Here is a 20,114-nt window from a genome sequence, read left to right as displayed (position 1 = left end):
TTTATCCCAAACAACAGGGGCGCTGTTTTCCCAAAATGCTATTTTACAATTATTGAAAAACAGTTGCTTTTGCCTTGAACAACACTGAAAAACATTAACAAGACCTTTGTCTCGAAATATAGTCATTTTATCGATTCTCATTTGCTACATCGACGACATTTTAAAAACATTAAATAGATCAAATTAATCAACTTTGCATTGCTGCCCGAGATCGCGGTAAGGATCAGCCACATTTCCACGTGCGTAGTCAAACGCGGTTGTTATGAAAAGTACTGCGCTGAATTTTTGTGCCATAGTTGTTTTAAAGAGAATAACGTCAAATGCGCCTTTTGCCCCGCTGCGCCTGTAGCCTAGTTGTACCCTATAGGCGTAGGCCTATTATAGCGTAGATTGCTGCCATGGCCATTTTGAACTGGATTCTTTTGTTATTGTAGAATGTAGCCTACATGTACACCTGAAATTCATCCTGCCCACATCCCATCCACATTCAAATCGCAGAATGTTTTTGTCTTCTTGGAAAATTTTATATACGAAACATAATAATCGCTATACGTTTATTATTTCCAATGATTCAAATAACACATCCACATGAAGAATACAAAAATAAATTGGCAACGTTTTTCACAATCGACAAAGATATCACCATTTACAAAAATAAATGGACAACGTTTTTCACAATCGACACAGATATAACCATTTAACTGAATATAAATAATGCAAAATGCATGTGAAAAGTGAAAAAAAAGGAGATTATAATTTAGCTACATGACCACGAAATTACAAACAACGTCCGGGCCGCTAAACCCCACCCATTTTACATCTCTACCATGATAAAAACGTATTATTTAATTCCTTACTATTTAATGTAGATATAATAGTTGTTATAAATGAGTATTATCACATCTTATTATATCTTACTATTCTATATCTTATATGATCATACTGCGCCTAAATAAGGCAAATATATAAGAATTTGTTCAGGCAGACGTTGCGTGCTAACCATCATGGAGCCAGAAGGGACGTAGCCTAATCAATATTCATGAGCTAACCTTTCGCCATAGTAGGTTTCGTAAATGTGCCTTCCCCCCCCCCAACAACAACACACTGTCCTTTACCGCGAAAAGTGCGGTGCCTTTCCCATCGAGGAAAGCCTGAGCTGGCTAGAGCCATTATGGCTGCGGTTTATGCTGAAAAGGAGTGCAGTTTGCAATCAAATAATGAAAGTTTGTCCTCTGAATATGAGAAAGGTTCAGCCCAAGAGGTAAACATCGATCCAGTGAGCAATAGCAAAGCCTGTAATGCTAGAAACACGGACGGAGAAATGGAATTATGTCCCCGTGGCCCTACATTAAAAGCCCAGGACCACGCCGAAGTTGTTGCAGCCAATGCTGCAGTTCCACCCATGAAGATTAAAGCAGAGCAAGTGGAGGAAGATGAATGTGTGGTTGTACATATGGACGAGGTGGAGGAAGGAGATTTGGCTGATATGTTTACCAGTACAGGAGACTCGTCTGAGAGAGATGGAAGTACCGAAGGTAAGCAACTTTTTTTTGTTGTTGACAACACCGACCTTTCAGTTAGTCCCTAGCTACTAGTTATCTTTTACCTTGAAAACAAAACAAGAAGGTATATAAAGTCACCTAAAATTAAATGAACACCACCTTCCAAATTTTAGGAGTAGCTACACACAACCTTTGCATCATATTTTGTTTTCATATAAATTTACAGACGTGCATCTTACTTATTATGGTTTATATTTTGCGTTAAAACAGCTGGGTTAATTTGCACCAGCGGATACGCGTCGTCATGAGGAATGACAAAACAGCAGCAGTACTGCATGTCCATGAGGATTTAAAAAAAAAAAAACATGTTCTGCTTGCTGCCTGTCATTATATTTTAGTATATGGTTGACTGATTTGGCTGGCATTTCACAACGCTGAGATTTTCGTCTTATACTAATAGAAAGTCGTTGTCATTTTCAAACCAGCTGTGCAGACATTGTAGTAGGCAACGAAATGTTAGCTACTGTTTTATTTAATCTGCTCCACCTTAATTTATATCGCAGTATCGCCGTTTTACAGTAGATGGCAGTCTTTACTCAACTTTTGAATTGCGCATGTGCGTAAAAGAATAAAGAATAATAGAAAGGCGAATTAAAATTGTTTTAAGTCACGATTTTCCTGTGTTTGAATTCTCTATATAATATGTTTGTGAAATGTATTTTAATATTTTATTAATTATCATTATAATGTGGATAATTGGATCATATCACGGTCGATATCAGAGGGGTTTTTTTGATATATATATATATTTTTTTTTTATTAACAATTTTCAGTAACATTTGACATTTGATATCAGAGGTGGAAGAAATAAATCGAACCAGAAGCCGAATTGTTACCTGGCAACAGGTTTCTTTAACAAAGCTGCCTACCAGATCGTCTTACAGTTGTGTAAAATTTAAACAATGAAATCATTCTAACCTTTATTTTGTAGTTTTATTGATTTTTTTTTCTTCTTCTTATTTGATTTCTTATTAAGAACAGAAGTTGCATAAAAAACAGTAGATTGTATTTCTTTTTCTTTTTTTCTGATCATTTGTAATGCATAAATTATTTCTGATGGTTGCAATACACAATGCTACATTTGATTATTTATTTTTTTGTCTGATTTGTTATCCTATTCCTTTCCTCTATTAAAATTGACATGAATTAATAAATTATTTCCACTTTAAGATTATAAACTTATTATAGTTTTTTTCCTCATTATTTTCTTTGAACATGTGGAGTAAAGGAGCTTTTTTTCAGTCTTCTCATTTTAATTTGTTGGCTCTGTACACTGTTTATTTTTTTCTCTCCTCTGGCCACAGGACTCACCCTGACCTCCCATTTTCCCCTCTTATATTTTTAGGGGATTGGCCATTTCGCTGTGAGGATTGCAGTGAGGCATTTGGGAACAAGGAGGATTACTTAGAGCATCGCAGCGAGCATATCCATGATGGTCCCATAGTCTGCCTGGACACAGATTCGCAGTGGGATGACCTGCTCATCTCGACCGACGGAGGCCGAAGAACGTTGTTCTGTGCTCTGTGTGGACAAAAGTTTTCAAGCTCGAAAGGCTTTTTCACCCATCAATTGAAGCATCGCAATCAAGACATTAAGCAGGGGATAGGTGACGGCTTTGGTGAGGGTGCAGTAAGACAGAAGCTTTTTGAATGCAAGGATTGTGGTAAAGCTTTTTCCACTGTTGGTCAGTGTCTCAACCATCAGCGTTCACATAAGCAGGCCTCAAAGTCTGTTTTTCATCAGCTTGCTCATCTAAAGAAAAAGTCATTTCAGTGCCCCACCTGTGGACGCTGTTACTCACGGGCTTCGGCTCTTGACGCACATCGTCGTTGTCATGAGGTAAAGCTGGTGAAATCCAAAACCTGTGAAACTGAAAAACCTCTGCCACTTAATGAATCTCCAGGTCAAACTGAAGACAATGGCACAAGCTCTGAACAGGCTGAGGAGCATGAGCAAAAAGTTTTTCAGTGCTTCTGTGGCAAATCTTTTCGCACCATGTGTGGTCTCGGTACTCACCAGAGATTCTCAACCAGCTGTTCGGAAGGGAAGGTGAAGGAGGAAATTAAGCATTCGTTTGTTTGCTCTGAATGTGGCAAGACCTTCGTTAGCTCTGTGGCTCTGTTGTGCCATCAGCGTTGGCATAAAAGACGGGCACAACTTGTCTGCAATGGTCAGCCATATAAATGTACAGAGTGCGGCAAGGTCTTCACTTCCATCACGTTTTACAATAAGCATCAGCGATTGGCGCACAGTGAAGAGCTGCCAGCGAAATCATTCCTTCATCAAGTTATTCAGCTCAAGAAGAAGGCTTTTGAGTGTCAGGAGTGTGGTCGTCGGTTCTCGCGAGCATCCGCCCTGCAGTCGCATCAGCTCTGTCATACTGATGTCTTCGGCGACTTCATGGAGAAGAAGCCTGAGATGAGCACAGCCACTCACACATTAAAAATAAACCAGAATGACAATGCTGACAGTGTGGTTATTCATTCTAAGGAGACCTCACATGCTCAAGTTCAAAAGAAAGATTTTAACTGCACCGATACAGTAGAAGAGTATGGGGCCATAGATGTTGATTATGAAGTTGTCCATATCACAGCTTCAGATGATTATGAGAACAACAGTGGTTTCTCTCAGGATCAAAATCCTGATCTTGAGTTAGTGTGTGAATCAGACCAAGAGGAAAAAGATGACTTGGGCTTCAATTTGAGTCAGACGGCTGAATCCACCTCCTCCCTGCAGTTGAATCCAGAGATTGATGTCAAAATTGTACAGATTGATTATGAGCATTTAAATGATGAACCATTAACAAATGCGGAACTCGTGAGCAAAAGCCGTCCTCAAGAGGCAAAGTATAATTGTCCACACTGTGATCGTAAATTTGTCAAGGGTTCGTCCTTGCGCTGTCACATACTTTGGCACAAGGGATGCATGGGGAAAAAATCAGATAGGAGGCAGAAGTTTGACGTAGTGACGCCAATAAAGAAGGAAATTTTAGCATGCGATGTTTTTGGCCATGAAAGTCCCTCCAAGAGTGCTCATTGCTTTAACACAGTAAAGCATGAGGATAAAGTGGCGTACAAGTCTATTTCATACCAACTCGAAAATCTGCAGAAGAACAACATTAAATGTGAAGAGTGTGGCATGTGTTTTTCCCGACTATCTGCACTGCATTCTCACCAACAGCATCACAATAGAAAAAAAAAGAGCTTTGCTTGCGTGCAGTGTGAACGGAGCTATGTGACCGCAAGTGGTCTGTACAACCATCAGAAGGTTTGCTCTGGCGGTGCCACAGATGAAAAGACAAAGAATTTCAACCCAACCAAGTCACTCTTGGGCCCAAAGGTTTATCACTGTAAAAAGTGTGGTAAAGGTTTTTGGTCTTTGGGAGCTTTCTGTCATCACAAACAAAACCACTCAGAGTGTGCACATTTCGAGACAAGGCCCCCAGGTACGCCTGACACTGAGAACTGTCACATACGACGGAAGAAAAGGGGTCGTAGGGGTGGTTATAAAAGAGTGCACCCTCTGAATTCAAGAGAGGAACATATATGCGAGGTGTGCGGCAAATCATACCACATGCTAGCTTGTTTTCTTAAACACAAACTTGTCCATGACACCCAAGGTCTCCAACCTGCTGTCAAATCTTTTGACTATCAAGTCCAACAGTTGAAAAAGAACTCCTACCAATGTCCCGACTGTGCAAAGGTTTTCTCCCGTGCCATGGCCCTCCAGTTTCACATGAAAAGTCATGGTTATGAGACTGGCCTTCCTTTGATGGACGCTGACTCCTCTGAGCGACCTCAATGCCCGACATGCAACTCTTATTTTGCATCTGAGTCGATACTACAAAATCATCAGAAGCACTGTTTAAAACCCGAGGACAATGTGGAATTTCCACAAGAATGTGTTGAGATAGAGGAGCAAGACGCATCCTCCCAAAAAGCTAAAGATGTTGTTGACACTTCTCATTCACCTGATTCTAAAAAAGAACAAAACACGCCTTTAGCTTCAGATTTGAAATACAAATGTCAAGAATGTAGCAGAAGCTTTTCGGTAATTGGTGCTCTAAATTTTCACAAGCGAATTCATCGTAAAGGTCACCAATCTAAAAAGTTGAAATCCAGTTCGGCAAAGCCATTGAAGCTTGGTAAAGTCAAGCCAGAGAAGTGTTTGGCAAAATCGTCTTTTGTTTGTGCCGAATGTGGAAGATATTTTAGCACCAATTCAGCTCTTGGCACTCATAAGCGGTGGCACAAGGACAAAAAATTTGCCAGATTTCTCTCAAAGACCAATAAGATACGCTCAAAGAAAAGTGTGGATGGTGGACCTTATTTATGCAATGTATGTGGGAAAGGATTCTTCTACCTTTGTGTTCTTCGCCGCCATCAACTACATCACCCTCACATGGAGGCTCAACCCCAAAAAGAGCACGAAGTTGCTGAATCAAATGTTTTTTTTACCTGTCCAGATTGTCAAATGTCTTTCTCAAGTGGGTCTCTTCTAACAACTCACTTTGCAGACCATCACAGCAAGCCTACTGAGACTGAGAAACTACAGTCTGAAATCCTCTCTACAGATGAGTCGGGTCCACCCGTCAAACTATTATACACGCCCAAAATGGATGTCACCAAACGAGAGAAGACTAAGGTACAACACTTTCAGTGCTCACACTGTGCTAAGAGCTTCTTGAACATACGTGGCCTTCGTGCGCACAAATGGCAGAAACACCACAAGGTTAGTGAACGACCCACTGCCTCTATAGAAGAGCGCTCTGCATATGTTAAGCCCTTTGCTTCTGAAGGGTCCCTTCGTAAAACGTCCAATAAGAAAGAGCTGAAAGCATCTACGGAGGAGGATCCCGTACAGCACAGTCGAAATCTTGAATTTGCTAAATGTTTTTTCAAATGCGATAAATGTGCTAAAGCGTTTCCCAGTGAGGAGCAGTTAAACGCTCATAAGGAGGTGGCGAAGACTCGTCCGCACTGCTGCGCTCTTTGCTGCCGTGGTTACTGGACTGAAAACCAGCTGCAGCATCATCTCGCATGGCACAACGAAGTGCGCCGGCGTCTCCCAACTGAGCTGCGATACAGACTGAGTGCTTCCCTGGCACCTGGGCCTTCAGACAACCAGCAGGCTTTATCACACAGATCTGAGTCTATAGTCAAGCTGCCTGTAGCCCTTGTAAGTCCACAAGCGAATAGCCATAAATGTCAGCAATGTGGAAAAACCTTTTTGTCACCTCGTGCGCTGCAGCAGCACCAGACTCTTCACAAAAACGAGGAGCCGTACCATTGTTCGTTGTGTTCACAGACATTTAGTGATATCAGAAATCTTATCGACCACCATCAGGAGTGCTTGGGTGATAAAGAGCTAAAGGACAGTAGCTCAGCTTCTGAAGTGAGAGGCGCTGCTAACCTGACTTGCATTGAATGTGGTATTTCCTTCAAACAGGAAACAGAACTGCATCAGCATTATATTGAACATGCACGTGGGTTCTAAAACTTGTGAAAAAAATGCATGGAGAGGGATATTGGTATCTGATTCATTGTTTACTGCACCTGCACTGATTTAATTGAGGACTTTATTCAAGAGTTTTGTTACCTGCTGTGAGTGTTAGTATACAGTGGAATAACCGTATGCTTAAAGGAACACTCCACCGTTTTTTGAAATGGGGCTTATTCACCTTCTTTCCTACATTTAGATAGGTGGGCAAATGCATTTTTGTCTCAGTGCATGCATTGTTTTAGTTTGACAGGGTCAGCGCTAGCTTAGCTTAGCACAATGAATGGAATCCTTTGTTGCCAGCTAGCATGTCCTGAGTAAAAGTGATATAAAAAAAACCTAAAAAACACCTAATTACTTCTTGTGGCCTGCGTATTCACAATGAGTACAAATAGCAATGCAGATTAACACTAGGCGATTTCCTAGGCAGATATTGACTTGGGACTATATTAGGGGGAAGCACAGCCGAAGCACTGCTACTTGGGCGCAGAGATATCATGCCCAAGTAGCAGTGCTTCGCCTGTGCTTCCCCCTAATATAGTCCTTAATATATAAGTCAATATCTGCATAGGAAATCGCCTAGTGTTAATCTGCATCGCTATTTGTACTTGTTGTGAATACGCAGGCCACAAGAAGTAATTAGGTTTTTTTTTTTTTTTTTTTTATATCACTTTTACTCAGGACATGCTAGCTGGCAACAAAGGATTCCATTCATTGTGCTAAGCTAAGCTAGCGCCGACCCTGTCAAACTAAAACAATGCATGCACTGAGACAAAAATGCATTTGCCCACCTATCTAAATGTAGGAAGGAAGGTGAATAAGCCCTATTTCAAAAAACGGTGGAGTGTTCCTTAAGGAGTAAGGAAATGCCACGATCAGCTTTTAAATTCTACATTTTTGCTGAAATTGTGGTAAAGAGAAAGGTCTCTGCTGATTTCAGAGCATAGTTACAGATGTCCTCTAAACCAAATAATTTGTTGTAATTACTTGCATAAAAGCTGTACATTTCTATGATTCCCTTTAAAATCTTGTTAGATCTCTGCAAGTGTTCCAAGAGTATCTCTTTGATGCTTTTCAAACTATTTAGAGGTTTTTAAAAGATTTATTGTCCCTCTTTTTTTTGACTGCTCAATTCACCTGGCTTGTACTTGTAAAGGGTCCTTAATTTAAACTACCATGGTGTTTGCTGGATACTTTTTGTACATGTTATTTAAAAAATTGCTTGAAGATCTTTTTTGTAAGCATTAGCCTAGCTTAAGTCTCATGTGTGGTCATGCTAAACTTTGATTTGGGATTTGTACAGCATCTGTTAATGCCAGTGCCATTGCTCCTTTATTGCTATTGACATCACCATTTCTACAGTGAAAACCACAATTCTGTTGCATTTAGGTTTTGGTTTGCATTTTAAAACTTCATCTTTCTACTTTTTGAAAACATTTGGGGTTTCTCTTGAAAATGAAGACAATTATTTCCTTTCTAGATATAATGTTATACGTTCCTTGCGAAATTGCCCTGAAGTCATGTTAATGACATTAAGAATGTATGAATAAGATGCAAATGGCAAAGCAGAGGCAGGTTTTTTTTTTTTTTTGTAGGTTTGGCATTATGAATCATAAAGAAAATGGCAAATTATTTGAACAACCGAATCACCTTGTGATATTAAATTGAACAGTTATATTAACATTCCATTTTGTTGTCTTGTCTGGGTGGTGAGTGTGAAGGTTAATGGGTTGGTTTGTTAATAAAGAACCATCTTTTAATTTCCTTATAAAGTTGATTCATTGGTCATAATTTCAGCAAAAACTGTCTATTATTTTACCTTGTAGATGTTCACGTAGCCATAGCCTGTTTAATCTCTCCTCTCCCACTCTTATTAATATGTAGCTGATATGTTGGCTGTTATACATGACTGATGAACTTTACAGTGGTGGAGGTACTCTTTGAATGATGTCACTGGAAAAGTAAACTAATAAATATTAACATGATTAGTATATTTTACCAGCAGATTTATTTTGAATGTTATCTTACATGCAAATATTTGTTGTAGCTGGCTAATAAAACCGCAATGTCTGTATTATGTAGTGTGTGATTCTAAAAACATCCTACCACACTACCATTTTTGAGACACCTGGATGACCCATTAAAGTTGCCAAAATTATGCTCTTTACAAAAGAACACTGCATGTAATATTGTATTCTACATTGTACTTAAACTGACCTTCCATTTCCAGAGTAACAAATTCTTAACTTGGTCTGACTGCCATTTTTACAGCAAATAATTCCAAATATGTGAATTTGTGGGATAACTAGAAGCCACATACTGAAATACACTTTTTAAATTGTGATAATGTCCCTGAAACTTTGCTATTCGTGTTGTTTTTTTTAGGTTTTTTTTTATGTGTTCTAGGCAGTACTATGCATGCAGTAAAAAGTATGTTAGTGTTTCAATGACCATTGTAATAGATTACAATAAAATATTAAAACACTAAGTTGAGAAAATGTTGCAACAGACATTGAAATTTTGCTTTGCTCTTTTATTGATATCAACGTCGTCTTACTGACATGAAACTTTATCTCTTCTCTAGTGAAGATGCACAGCATGAGATGTCAGGTCTGTGGGCAGCAGTTCACTCTTTGTGAGCGTGTGAAAGAAAAGAGACAAAACAAGAAAAGACAGGTGGAATCTGTCTCTAATGGAAATGACAACGGCCTGGGATGTGTTGCAAAAAAGAAAAAAGTGAAAGAATCTTTTGATGGTTCTTGTCAGATAAAACCGCCTGAGATCTTCACCACCTGTCCTGATGTTGTCAGAGGAAGAAAAGCCAGTGTATGCGAAGGCAAACAAGGTCTACGCCTGCGCTGTCTGCGGGAAGGTCTATTCCTACCTTGAGTCTTTCAGAAACCACCAGAAACGGCACATAACTTCAAAAGACCAACAGCCTGAAATCCGCTGTAAAACATGTAAGAAAGCTTTCAACCGTTATTTCTCTCTCACACTTCATCTAAAATTAAGCAAGCAGTGTGTTCCTGAAGAGCCTTCCATCCTTCACTGTGAGCTGTGTGATAAATCTTTTGCCTCTGCTGTGGCATTCGTGAACCATCAGGAAATGCACAAGCAGAGGCCCTTCTGGTGTGATGTATGTACTAAAGGTTTCAGAAGTTCAGAGGGATTGAAAAGACACTTGCATGGCCATGACAACAAAAAACACGCATGCGACATTTGCTAGAAGTCCTTTCGGGTTTTAGCCGAACTTCGGAACCATTACATTGTTCACACTGGTGAACCAGGCCTTATTCGTGTGACCTTTCCCACAAGAGTTTCTCACAACTAGGAAATCTAATTACCCATTGGAAAAAAACACATTTAAAGAAGGAGATGATTTTCCCCTTGGAAGAAAGGACACTGGTTTTAGACAACAACAACACTATATCTAAGAGCGATTCATCTGACTCCTCATCAGATGAAGAACAAAAACATTTAAATGAGGCACAGGAAGACAATTTGCAAGTGCAGGAAGTTGAGGGGGACTGGGAGTTTATTGAATGTGGTTCACATTTCATTGGGGAGTCTGAGCTTCATTATATGCATTATATGAAGCATGCAAGTGAGGAAGTTTGATACACAGTATGCTTGTTATTAATGTGGCATTTTATGTGACTCTCTCTTTACTTAATGACTTAATTTGTCTTGATGACACCCACGTCTGTTAGATGCCTTTAAAATGCAATAATATAGTTTTGGGGGTCTTGGATGATATTGGTTTAATCAAGATTGTTGTACTTCATTGCTTAACACTGTTATTTGTGAGGCCTTAATTTTAATAAGCAATAGATTTTGACACTAACATTTATCACTGCTTTTTGCAGTTTTGACCTGTTCATGTTCATGTCTGTTTCTTTCTAGTGTCTTGAATCGAGAATCTTTGTTGGTTGAGAGTGGACTATTTTTTGTTACCGAATAAATTTCTTTCTATTTTTTTTTGCTTTTTTTTTTTGCTGTTAATAATTGTTACTTCTTACTGGATTTCATGTGTTGGATCGATGCATTATCAATACACCATGTTATGTTAATCATAGAATTTATCTTGAGTTGATTAAACAGTTAAATAAATAATAACTAAAGTTGTGCTTTACTAAAAATGTAAAAGCATTTTTGTTTTTAATAAAACTTTGTATGTACACTACCTTGGTTTTATCATGTTCATGGAAAACAGTGTGATAAGAATTGTTGTTCCAGGTGCTAATTTTCACTTATGAATCATTTGCCATGATCTTATTGGTTGTTTCTGTATGGTAAACCCCTTAAATCACTTTAAAGGTTTATGCAATTCTTGGACTTAGCAGAAGTTTTCTCTCTAAAGTTGTACTTCATTCCTCTGCAATGAAGACTATTGTGTTTGCTTTGCTGGCTGTGGCTGTGGGTATGTAGATTTCTCGTATTTATTATAATGTCAATTGTTAGTGTCTGCCTACACATTGACCTGTAAAATTCCTTAGTCTTTACGATTAATCTGAGACTTAAAATGATGATTGATCAGATAAAACAGCAAAATATGAAAAACAAACATCAGTTCAAGTAATAAGTTACAAAAGACACAACAAGCTTTAAAAAGTGATTTTATTTACTTTATTTTTGGCACTTTGTGAACAATTAAACATTCTTTTTATGAAGCTTGCAGTGCAGATGATAAAATCATTGGAGGTTATGAATGTTCGCCCAACTCCCAGCCCTGGCAAGTCTACCTTACTTACGATAATGGGGAACGCTGGTGTGGAGCATCTGTGATTAATGAAAGATGGATTGTTTCTGCTGCTCACTGCTACCTTTCGTGAGTATATCATACATTTATGTTAAACCTCATTAATCTCCTTTTTCCCTATAGAGCAACTTTTTTTAAAAGGATATAGCAGTTGCATGTTAACGTGTGTATTGTGAATACACTGAAAATGATGATTGTAAAATGTAACAGATACAGGATTTTTAAACCAAAGGCTGTGAAAAAAGTTACACATTCAATTCTAAAATAAAGATTAGTACATTAATCAAACATTTGAGACTATCCATAGACATAATATGTAGGATGGCAATATTGCTGGTAAAAGATATATTAGAGCCCATAATATATTCGTTTTTTTGTCAAATAGAGCTTCTCGTCTTACTGTCCACCTGGGAGAGCACAATGTCTACATTGAAGAAGGCACAGAGCAGCGGATCGGGGCAGAGAAAGCGATTCCTCACCCGGGCTATAATGATTATACGTATGACAATGATTTCATGCTGATCAAGCTGAAAGAGCCTGCCATCTTCAACAAGTATGTGCAGCCAATCTCTCTGGCAACCAGTTGCTCTTCTGCAGGGGAGCAGTGCTTGGTTTCTGGATGGGGCAATCAGATCACCACTGGAGGTGAGATGGCAGAGTAATGAAAATATTTTGTGTTATAAAACAGTTCAGATCTTGATTGATTAGCAGTATATGATATTTGATCCAAGGCCAATGATATGCCGAGCATCAGTGCTGGAACTATTTTATCACTCTGCTTCTTTGTGTGTTCCAGACAGACTGTTGGTCTGTGTATTAGTGGTGGAGATTTTTCAGTGACTGCAGGTTACATCAATGTGCCAGTAGGTGGTGACAAGTAAAGGCTACTACATGAATAGTAAAGAAAAGTAAAGAATACACTACATGACTTTTGCCCCAATTTACAGTCTGGATGAGTTAATGCTAGTTTCGGGAAGTCATACTCAGTCTGCAGATTTCGGCAAATCAAAGTTGACAGATTTTAGACTATGGCTGTGGTCAAAATTGCTACCTGTACCCTTATATAGGCTCTGTCTCAAATGGAACCCTAAGCCCTCGTGTTCTTCCTCCCGAGTCCACACTTGCATGACGTAATGCCGCTTTGACTGTTGGAAGAAGTCTGCTGCGGGGCTCATGGGCTTGCGGCTCGGCAAAAGCGTGCATCAAGGGCGCATATCGGCCGCAAAGGGCGCGGATATGAGAACCCTTCTGAAACCTAAAATGACAAATGGGATACCCATACGGTCTTGTGGACCTAACAGGCACAAGCCAGCCATTGTAAGACCACAAGTGCACATGAAGTGTGCCATTTGGGACAGGGTCATAGTGTACTTTTTGAAGTGACAGCCATTTGTGGTGTTGTCTTAAACTTTAGTGGACATTGAGTGCACTCATTCAATCCCATAATGCACCGCAGTAACAAGTGTACAACCGAGATACACTCAACAGGTAGCCGCTAGAGAAGATGCTGTCCAAGTGGACTATATTAGTGCAGTAATGTTGGGAATAGTGAATGAGGGTATCCACCTTATTTTTAACACAAGCGTGGGCGTGGCCATTTGTAACTTGAATGTGCTTCCGTTATTTTTAACTGTACAAACAGCTTGTTATGCTGCTTGATAATACAAACTGGTATTTCTCATAATAATATTTTAATGTATTGTTGTAAAAATACTGTTTTGTAGTGTAGATAGGTTTACCATTTACTGCACTTTGTTATTCTTCTAGTTATTTACATACAGCGGCTATAATTTGGAAATCTCGCACATTCAGAGTAGCTTACTTCCGCGTCGCGCAATAAGATGAATGGGGGACGTTTCTGAGTGTTCGGATTGACTTGAAAGTCTGGTATGTAATCCTCAGTCGTTTAATGTATGATGCCCAGTTTTTCTCTGTAACCAAGTTGGCAAGTATATAATGCAGTTATAATCTATTCCAGCCTTTACTGTCTTTATGAGTGAGTCATTTGATTCATTCACTAAACCAATTAGTTAAAAAATGCTGAAGAACGAATTCTGAAGAATTCAAGAACGAAACACCACTATTGTTTGTTGCTCTGAGACACGTAACACAAAATTATGTGGTGTCTTGTTTGAAACATTTTTGTTGGTGGGTAAAATACAATAAAGTAACTGGAAATGCTTCTAATGTGTAAGTTTGCCAGTATTCTTGTTAAATGAACTGTTGAATAAAGCCCTCATGCATGTGTATATATATATACACACACACACAAAAAGTTTGTATGTACAAGATCCAAATCTTTAACGTTGTACTTGTACTCTTTTTCCAGTTGACTATGCTTCTAAGCTGCAGTGTCTGAATTTGCCTGTACTGTCAATGGCGCAGTGTGAGGGTGCGTATGGATGGAAAATAACTGACAACATGTTCTGTGCTGGATTCATGGAGGGAGGCAAAGACGCATGTCAGGTATGTCATTGACGTAGTCTTCTTTTTTATGTGTGTTATATATTTTCATATAAAATCACACATTTCTTCTTTTATTTTTCCAAATTATTCTCAGGGTGATTCTGGCGGTCCTGTGGTGTGCAATGGGGTACTGCGAGGAGTTGTTTCCTGGGGTTATGGCTGTGCTCAACGTGGCTATCCTGGGGTTTATGCTGAGGTGTGCCGCTACAATGACTGGGTCAAGTCCACCATTGCTAACAACTAACTGTTTGTTCAGCTAAATTTGACCTTTTAATTAAAATGTATTTTTTTCTGAAATATCTGTGGTTAAATTCAGCTTGGAACAAATAAAAGTGTTTCTGTCCATTAATTTTATATAGTATTTTAAGGTTTTCTTATCCAAAGTTGCTCTTAGCTCAAAATGTAATTCCAAAAAGGGGGAGTCATATCGCTATTCTTTGTGTTCACAATCACAAACTTGTGATATCAGAAATCTTGCTCCATGTAACAAATCTCAAATCATCTCAAACTGGTTTCTTGAACAAGACAGTGAGTTCACTATACTCAAATGGCCTTTGGGGTGTGCTGGAACAGGAGATTCACAACATGGATGTGCAGCCGACAAATCTGCAGCAACTGTGTGACGCTATTATGTCAATATGGACCAAAATCTCTGAGGAATGTTTCCAGCACCTTGTTAAATCTATGCCATGAAGAATTAAGGTACTTCTGAAGGCAAAAAGGGGTCCAACCCGGTACTAGCCAGGTCTACATAAAGTGGCCAGTGAGTGTAATGGGTGAAATAACAGATTATTGAAGTCATAAGATTCATAAGATATTCATAAAAGGTAAACCTTAAAAACACATAGTGTGGATTTAAGAAAAGTCTCCAGCAGATGCTCTACGGACAGTGAATGAATGACCAGACCAAAAGTCTATTAAAAATATGAAGACTTCAGATGCAAAAGCCTCTAAGTCCATCTAAAGTTTTTGTTTAATATTTACATTTTTATCAGGCTCCAATGTATAGGTTTCTAACCAAGTACCGGTATTTCTGAATGGGCTGAGGCTGGGATTTAGTGAGTTTGAAGTGAAAGTATTTGATGAAGGTATACTATGTATGGAGAGCATTTACTCAATATTATTATCTCATCTTTGACAGAGGTGGCTTTTAGAGGCTTTTGCATCGGAGGTCTTCATATATTTACAGTATTTATTTATTTTTAATTAGAAAGAAAGAAAGAAAGAAAGAAATGTGACCTTTGGGGATTGTTTATTTATACAGTGAGGAAAGCATCTGCTGCATGTTGAACATTTAAATCTTTTTTTTTCTTTCTTTTTTGCTACACACACATAAGAACATACTTCAGTATGTCATTAAACTAATTTTCTTTTTACCTATGAGTGTAAGTGTAACAAAGTGTTTTAAAGGAAAATTACCTTTTAAATTCCACTTTTTTGCTGAAATTGTAGAGGGAAAGAAAACATGGTGAGCAATATTACAAATATCCTCTAAACAAAACAGTGATTTCTAATTACACTTAAAAGTTGTAAATGTATATTATTCCTTTTAAATGTCATTAGATCTCTGATGCAATTGGAACAACTCATCTGAGAGTGATTCACCTGACACTAGTGGCTCTGACTCTGATTGGGAGTGTCATTTCAATGGGGAGTCTTCATCAATGAATGAAGCATGCAAGTGGGGAAGTTTGATAAATGCTCATTTTTAGACATCATGTGCCTAACATGCAACACATCATGCGTTGCAATATCTAGTGATGTATCGTGATGACTTTCTTCATGCTTTCCTTTTGTGTAATTATGTAATGTTTTGATGACACATTGACTTTTATGGCTGCTTTAAACTATAGCTAACTATAAATTATTAGAGAATTTTTCTTGTACTGACTGAATCAAAAATACCTAATAAAATTGTTCACTGTCTGAAGTTGTGCTTCACTCAAAAAGTAAAATAGCTCTTAATCAAGCATACATTTAATATTTAAATATCAATGGGAAAAATGAATTTAACACTCTTTTTAAGATGACGTAGTCACTATTGCAATACACTGTAAAAAGTGAACAGTTGGATCAACTTAAAACAATTACTTCAATTGGTAACACCTAAAGACATTAAGTTTTCTCAACTTAAATTATCAGATTTTTCACGATAAAACGTGATAATTTAAGTTAAGAAAACTTAATTTCTTTAGGTGTTACCAATTGAAGTAATTTTTATTTGAATTTTTATTTTGAAGTAACAGTAAATTATAAATAATTATAAGTATCTAAACCAAACACTCTCCCTAACCATAATTCTATAATAAGTACATATTTAATTAATATGACTCAGTAAGTACAATGTTACTACATCACATTAAAATAAAGTGTCACTAAAATTAATTGTTTACATTAATTTAATATATTAATGTAATCCTCCACATATGGATGCTTGTGTGATTGGATTATTTTAGTTATTAATTCAACAATGGAACAAAACAAAGCATGTGTTAGACTGACTATTGACATGCAGCAGGTTACCGGATATCAAAATAGATGTTGTTCCTCAAACCTATAGGCAAGGCAAGGCAAGTTTATTTATATAGCACATTTCATACACTACGGCAATTCAAAGTGCTTTACAAAAGGAATTAAAATAATCACAAAATAAATAAAAAAATCAAAATAAATCAACAAAAGTTGATTAGCCATTTTCTGGCTAATCAACAGGGAATAGGTTGTCTATTTTGGGAACCAAAAATTGTTGGTAATTGCTTCTCACAACTTTCGTGAAATTCTTAAAAATTGCTATGGGGGAAACATGGAGAAGGTGAACTCCTCATTGGGAGAAAGGACACATTTAAGGGAAAGAATCAAGTATAAGTTATGAAGAAAAAAATTGAGGGGCAATTAATGATTTTGATCAAGAAGAGAGAATGGAAAAAGGATCCAGAGATAATTGGTGATGAGGATGACAACTATACCTTCTTTTCATCTGATAGGGAATCATCTGACTCTAGTGACTCCAAGTCATCAGATGAAGAACAAGAGCATTTAGATGAGGCACAGATAAAGAATTTGAAAGAACAGGAAATTGAGGGGGGACTGGGAGGTTTTTGAAAGTGTGAGTCTGGGCTTCATGTGCATTATATAAGCCATGCAAGTGGGGAAGATTGTATATGCTCTTTCATACTTTTGGACAAGGTCATTGAAGATTCAGCTGACTGAAAGATATTGCAAGGTACTTGTTAACACCTGAGATCAATACTGTAAGTATTTGCTTTCTCATTGTGTAGTATTGGTTGGGTTGTGTATATTGTGCACAGCTCAGTGATGTATTGTGAAGGCTTGGCAGTTTTCCTTTTGTATGATTTATTAAGATAATAACTAAATGTTTCAGTGACCAAAGTCAGACTTGATGACACTCAAAACAATAGATGTCTTTCAAATATTATTATTATTATAATCATTTTGTATTTAAATTATGTTTTCCGTTGAACCCCTTGTGTTTCCTGCATTATCACTTTAAAACATTAATGCTGTTTCTGAAATTTGCAGGATCTTTCTTTTGTCTGAATGTGAGCACTTCTTTCCTCTACTACAATGAAGATTGTTATGTTTGCTTTGCTGGCAGTGGCTGTGGGTATGTAGATCTCTCTTCATAATTATTATTTTCAATGTTTTACACTGTCCTATAGCCTGCCTATCTTTAACCTTAATATGATACAGCATTTTACTGATACATAAATGTTTACTGATCATTATTAAATGGTAAAAATGACAGACACAAATATCAGAAGCATGCACCGTTTGAAAAATTACACGTCTTTTTTAAACAAATCTCTTTTTTTCCAGTTTGTTGCACAGGTGAGCTAATCATTGGAGGTTATGAATGTCTACCCCACTCCCAGCCCTGGCAAGTCTACCTTACTAACGATGGGAGACGTTGGTGTGGAGCATCTGTGATTAATGAAAGTTGGATTGTTTCTGCTGCTCACTGCAAGATTGAGTATAACTATATCCTCACTTTATTTACTTATTTATTCAAAAGATGGGGGTTCATTAACCAACCCACCACTCTGGCATCCAATGTCAGCTTATAGCCCTAGTTTTGTAAAGCCTATTTGAAAAGTATAGTGTACCGTTTTTTGTTTAAATTGCCTCTTTTCTGGATTCAAGGAGTAACCACGACATTTTTCTTTACCATTTAGCACACTAGTGCGAGAGTATTTATTATTGTCTTGACATAATGTCTCTGAGATTTCGTATAAAACCCATTTGAGACTATAGCAGTATTTTGTAGGATGGCAATATTGCTGGTAAATGTTGTATTAGAGCCCAGTAATATATGAGTTTTTTTGTCAAATAGAGCTTCTCGTCTTACTGTCCACCTGGGAAAGCACAATGTCTCCATTGAAGAAGGCACAGAGCAGCGGATCGGGGCAGAGGAAGTGATTCCGCACCCAGACTATAATGATTCTATGTTAGACAATGATTTTATGCTGATCAAGCTGAAAGAGCCTGCCATCTTCAACAAGTATGTGCAGCCAATCTCTCTGGCAACCAGTTGCTCTTCTGCAGGGGAGCAGTGCTTGGTTTCTGGATGGGGCAATCAGATCACCACTGGAGGTGAGATGGCTAAGAAATAAAACTTTTCTTTATTAACATTTGATAAGGTCCGTTCTTAAAGCATTGCATTCAAAAGTTTAGATATGTATATATATATATTTGGGGTTTTTTGTACACATATATGTATATATTATACATAGGCCTAGCTATATATTTTTTTTTCCCCAGTTGACTATGCTTCTACGCTGCAGTGTTTGGATTTGCCTGTACTGTCAACGGCGCAGTGTGAGGGTGCATATGGATCAAGCATAACTGAAAACATGTTCTGTGCTGGATTCATGGAGGGAGGCAAAGACTCATGTCAGGTAGCCTATGTCATTGACGTAGTTTTTATCTATATGTCTGTTATATATTTTCATAAAGACTTTCTTTTAATTTTCCCATTTTTTTCTCAGGGTGATTCTGGCGGTCCTGTGGTGTGCAATGGGGAACTGCGAGGAGTTGTTTCCTGGGGTAAAGGCTGTGCTCAACGTTGCTATCCTGGGGTTTATGTTGAGGTGTGCCGCTACACTGACTGGGTCAAGTCCACCATTGCTAACAACTAACTGTTTGTTTAGCCTGGTTTACAGGATAATTTTCCTTATTTTATCTTGAAATATCTCAAATTAAATTCAGCTTGAAACATGCATAAGTGTCTTTGTGTTGTATTTTTAAATGGACAGTCAACATGAAACGGAAGTCTCAAACAAAATAAAAAAAGTAGGGAGGAACTTGATTTTTGACCATAGGGAATTGATTGGATTGCCGTGGTTTACTAATTGATCAATCTCATGTGAGTGACAGGTTGCCCCGCCCTCACACCATGGAAACACATCATCAGAGAAGAAAAGAGATGTTGTTGCAAGAGGGAGAGAAGTTATTTTGATTAAAGATTACGAGGCCACATGAATATAAAAAACAATAATGAGCACGGATAAATCATTTATATTAAATAGTGCAATATTCCATAACTGTGAAAACACTGAAAAACTAGTTTTTGTAAAATGTAGACATTATGACACCTAGTGATAAATAGCCCAGATATCCTATTTGAATATATGTGAACTTATTACCAAGCATTACCCATATTGCTGGAAGATATGATACAGTTGTTGGAACATTGCTCAGTTTACAGTGCACAATACATTTTGATGCAAAATTCATAAAATGCTTGTGTGACCGCAATGTCCTATAAAATCATCCGATATCCACAACATATACAAATATCTTTAACTTAC

General features: G+C 37.8%; 2 protein-coding genes across 4 annotated transcripts; both read left to right on the top strand.

The window, feature by feature from the left end:
* The first annotated feature begins 906 nt into the window (after positions 1-906).
* LOC307171960 (uncharacterized protein) lies at positions 907-11,237 on the top strand. 3 transcript variants are annotated; one of them, XR_013823633.1, is made up of 3 exons: positions 907-1,535; positions 2,908-7,169; positions 7,907-11,237. XR_013823633.1 is itself a non-coding variant. In XM_079893921.1 (2 exons), the coding sequence occupies exons 1-2, from the start codon at positions 1,172-1,174 to the stop codon at positions 7,056-7,058; spliced, it is 4,515 nt and encodes a 1,504-aa protein (XP_079750047.1). In that variant the 5' UTR covers positions 907-1,171; the 3' UTR covers positions 7,059-7,309. The 3 variants fall into 3 exon arrangements, 1 of the variants encoding a protein (XP_079750047.1); XR_013823634.1 differs by having other exon boundaries at positions 2,908-7,193; XM_079893921.1 differs by lacking the exon at positions 7,907-11,237 and having other exon boundaries at positions 2,908-7,309.
* Positions 11,238-11,397: 160 nt separating this feature from the next.
* On the top strand, positions 11,398-19,442 carry LOC307172680 (transmembrane protease serine 9; the record flags this gene model as incomplete). The annotated part of the gene is made up of 11 exons (XM_079895230.1): positions 11,398-11,481; positions 11,733-11,889; positions 12,206-12,465; positions 14,150-14,286; positions 14,381-14,518; positions 15,739-15,754; positions 17,852-17,911; positions 18,124-18,277; positions 18,638-18,897; positions 19,066-19,202; positions 19,293-19,442. The coding sequence occupies exons 1-11, from the start codon at positions 11,442-11,444 to the stop codon at positions 19,440-19,442; spliced, it is 1,509 nt and encodes a 502-aa protein (XP_079751356.1). The 5' UTR covers positions 11,398-11,441.
* Between the last annotated feature and the right edge of the window lie 672 nt (positions 19,443-20,114).

The sequence above is a fragment of the Squalius cephalus genome (assembly GCF_949319135.1).
Source record: "Squalius cephalus genome assembly, chromosome: 15".
Classification (NCBI taxonomy): domain Eukaryota; kingdom Metazoa; phylum Chordata; class Actinopteri; order Cypriniformes; family Leuciscidae; genus Squalius; species Squalius cephalus.
The sequence above is the reverse complement of the archived record's forward strand: the minus strand, read 5'-3'. Positions and strand labels throughout refer to the sequence as shown.

Coding starts and splice junctions, on each gene's coding strand:
- LOC307171960 (XM_079893921.1), top strand. CDS start 1,172: ATGGCTGCGGTTTATGCTGAAAAGGAGTGCAGTTTGCAATCAAATAAT. Junction 1,536..2,907: donor GAGAGATGGAAGTACCGAAG/GTAAGCAACTTT, acceptor TTATATTTTTAG/GGGATTGGCCATTTCGCTGT.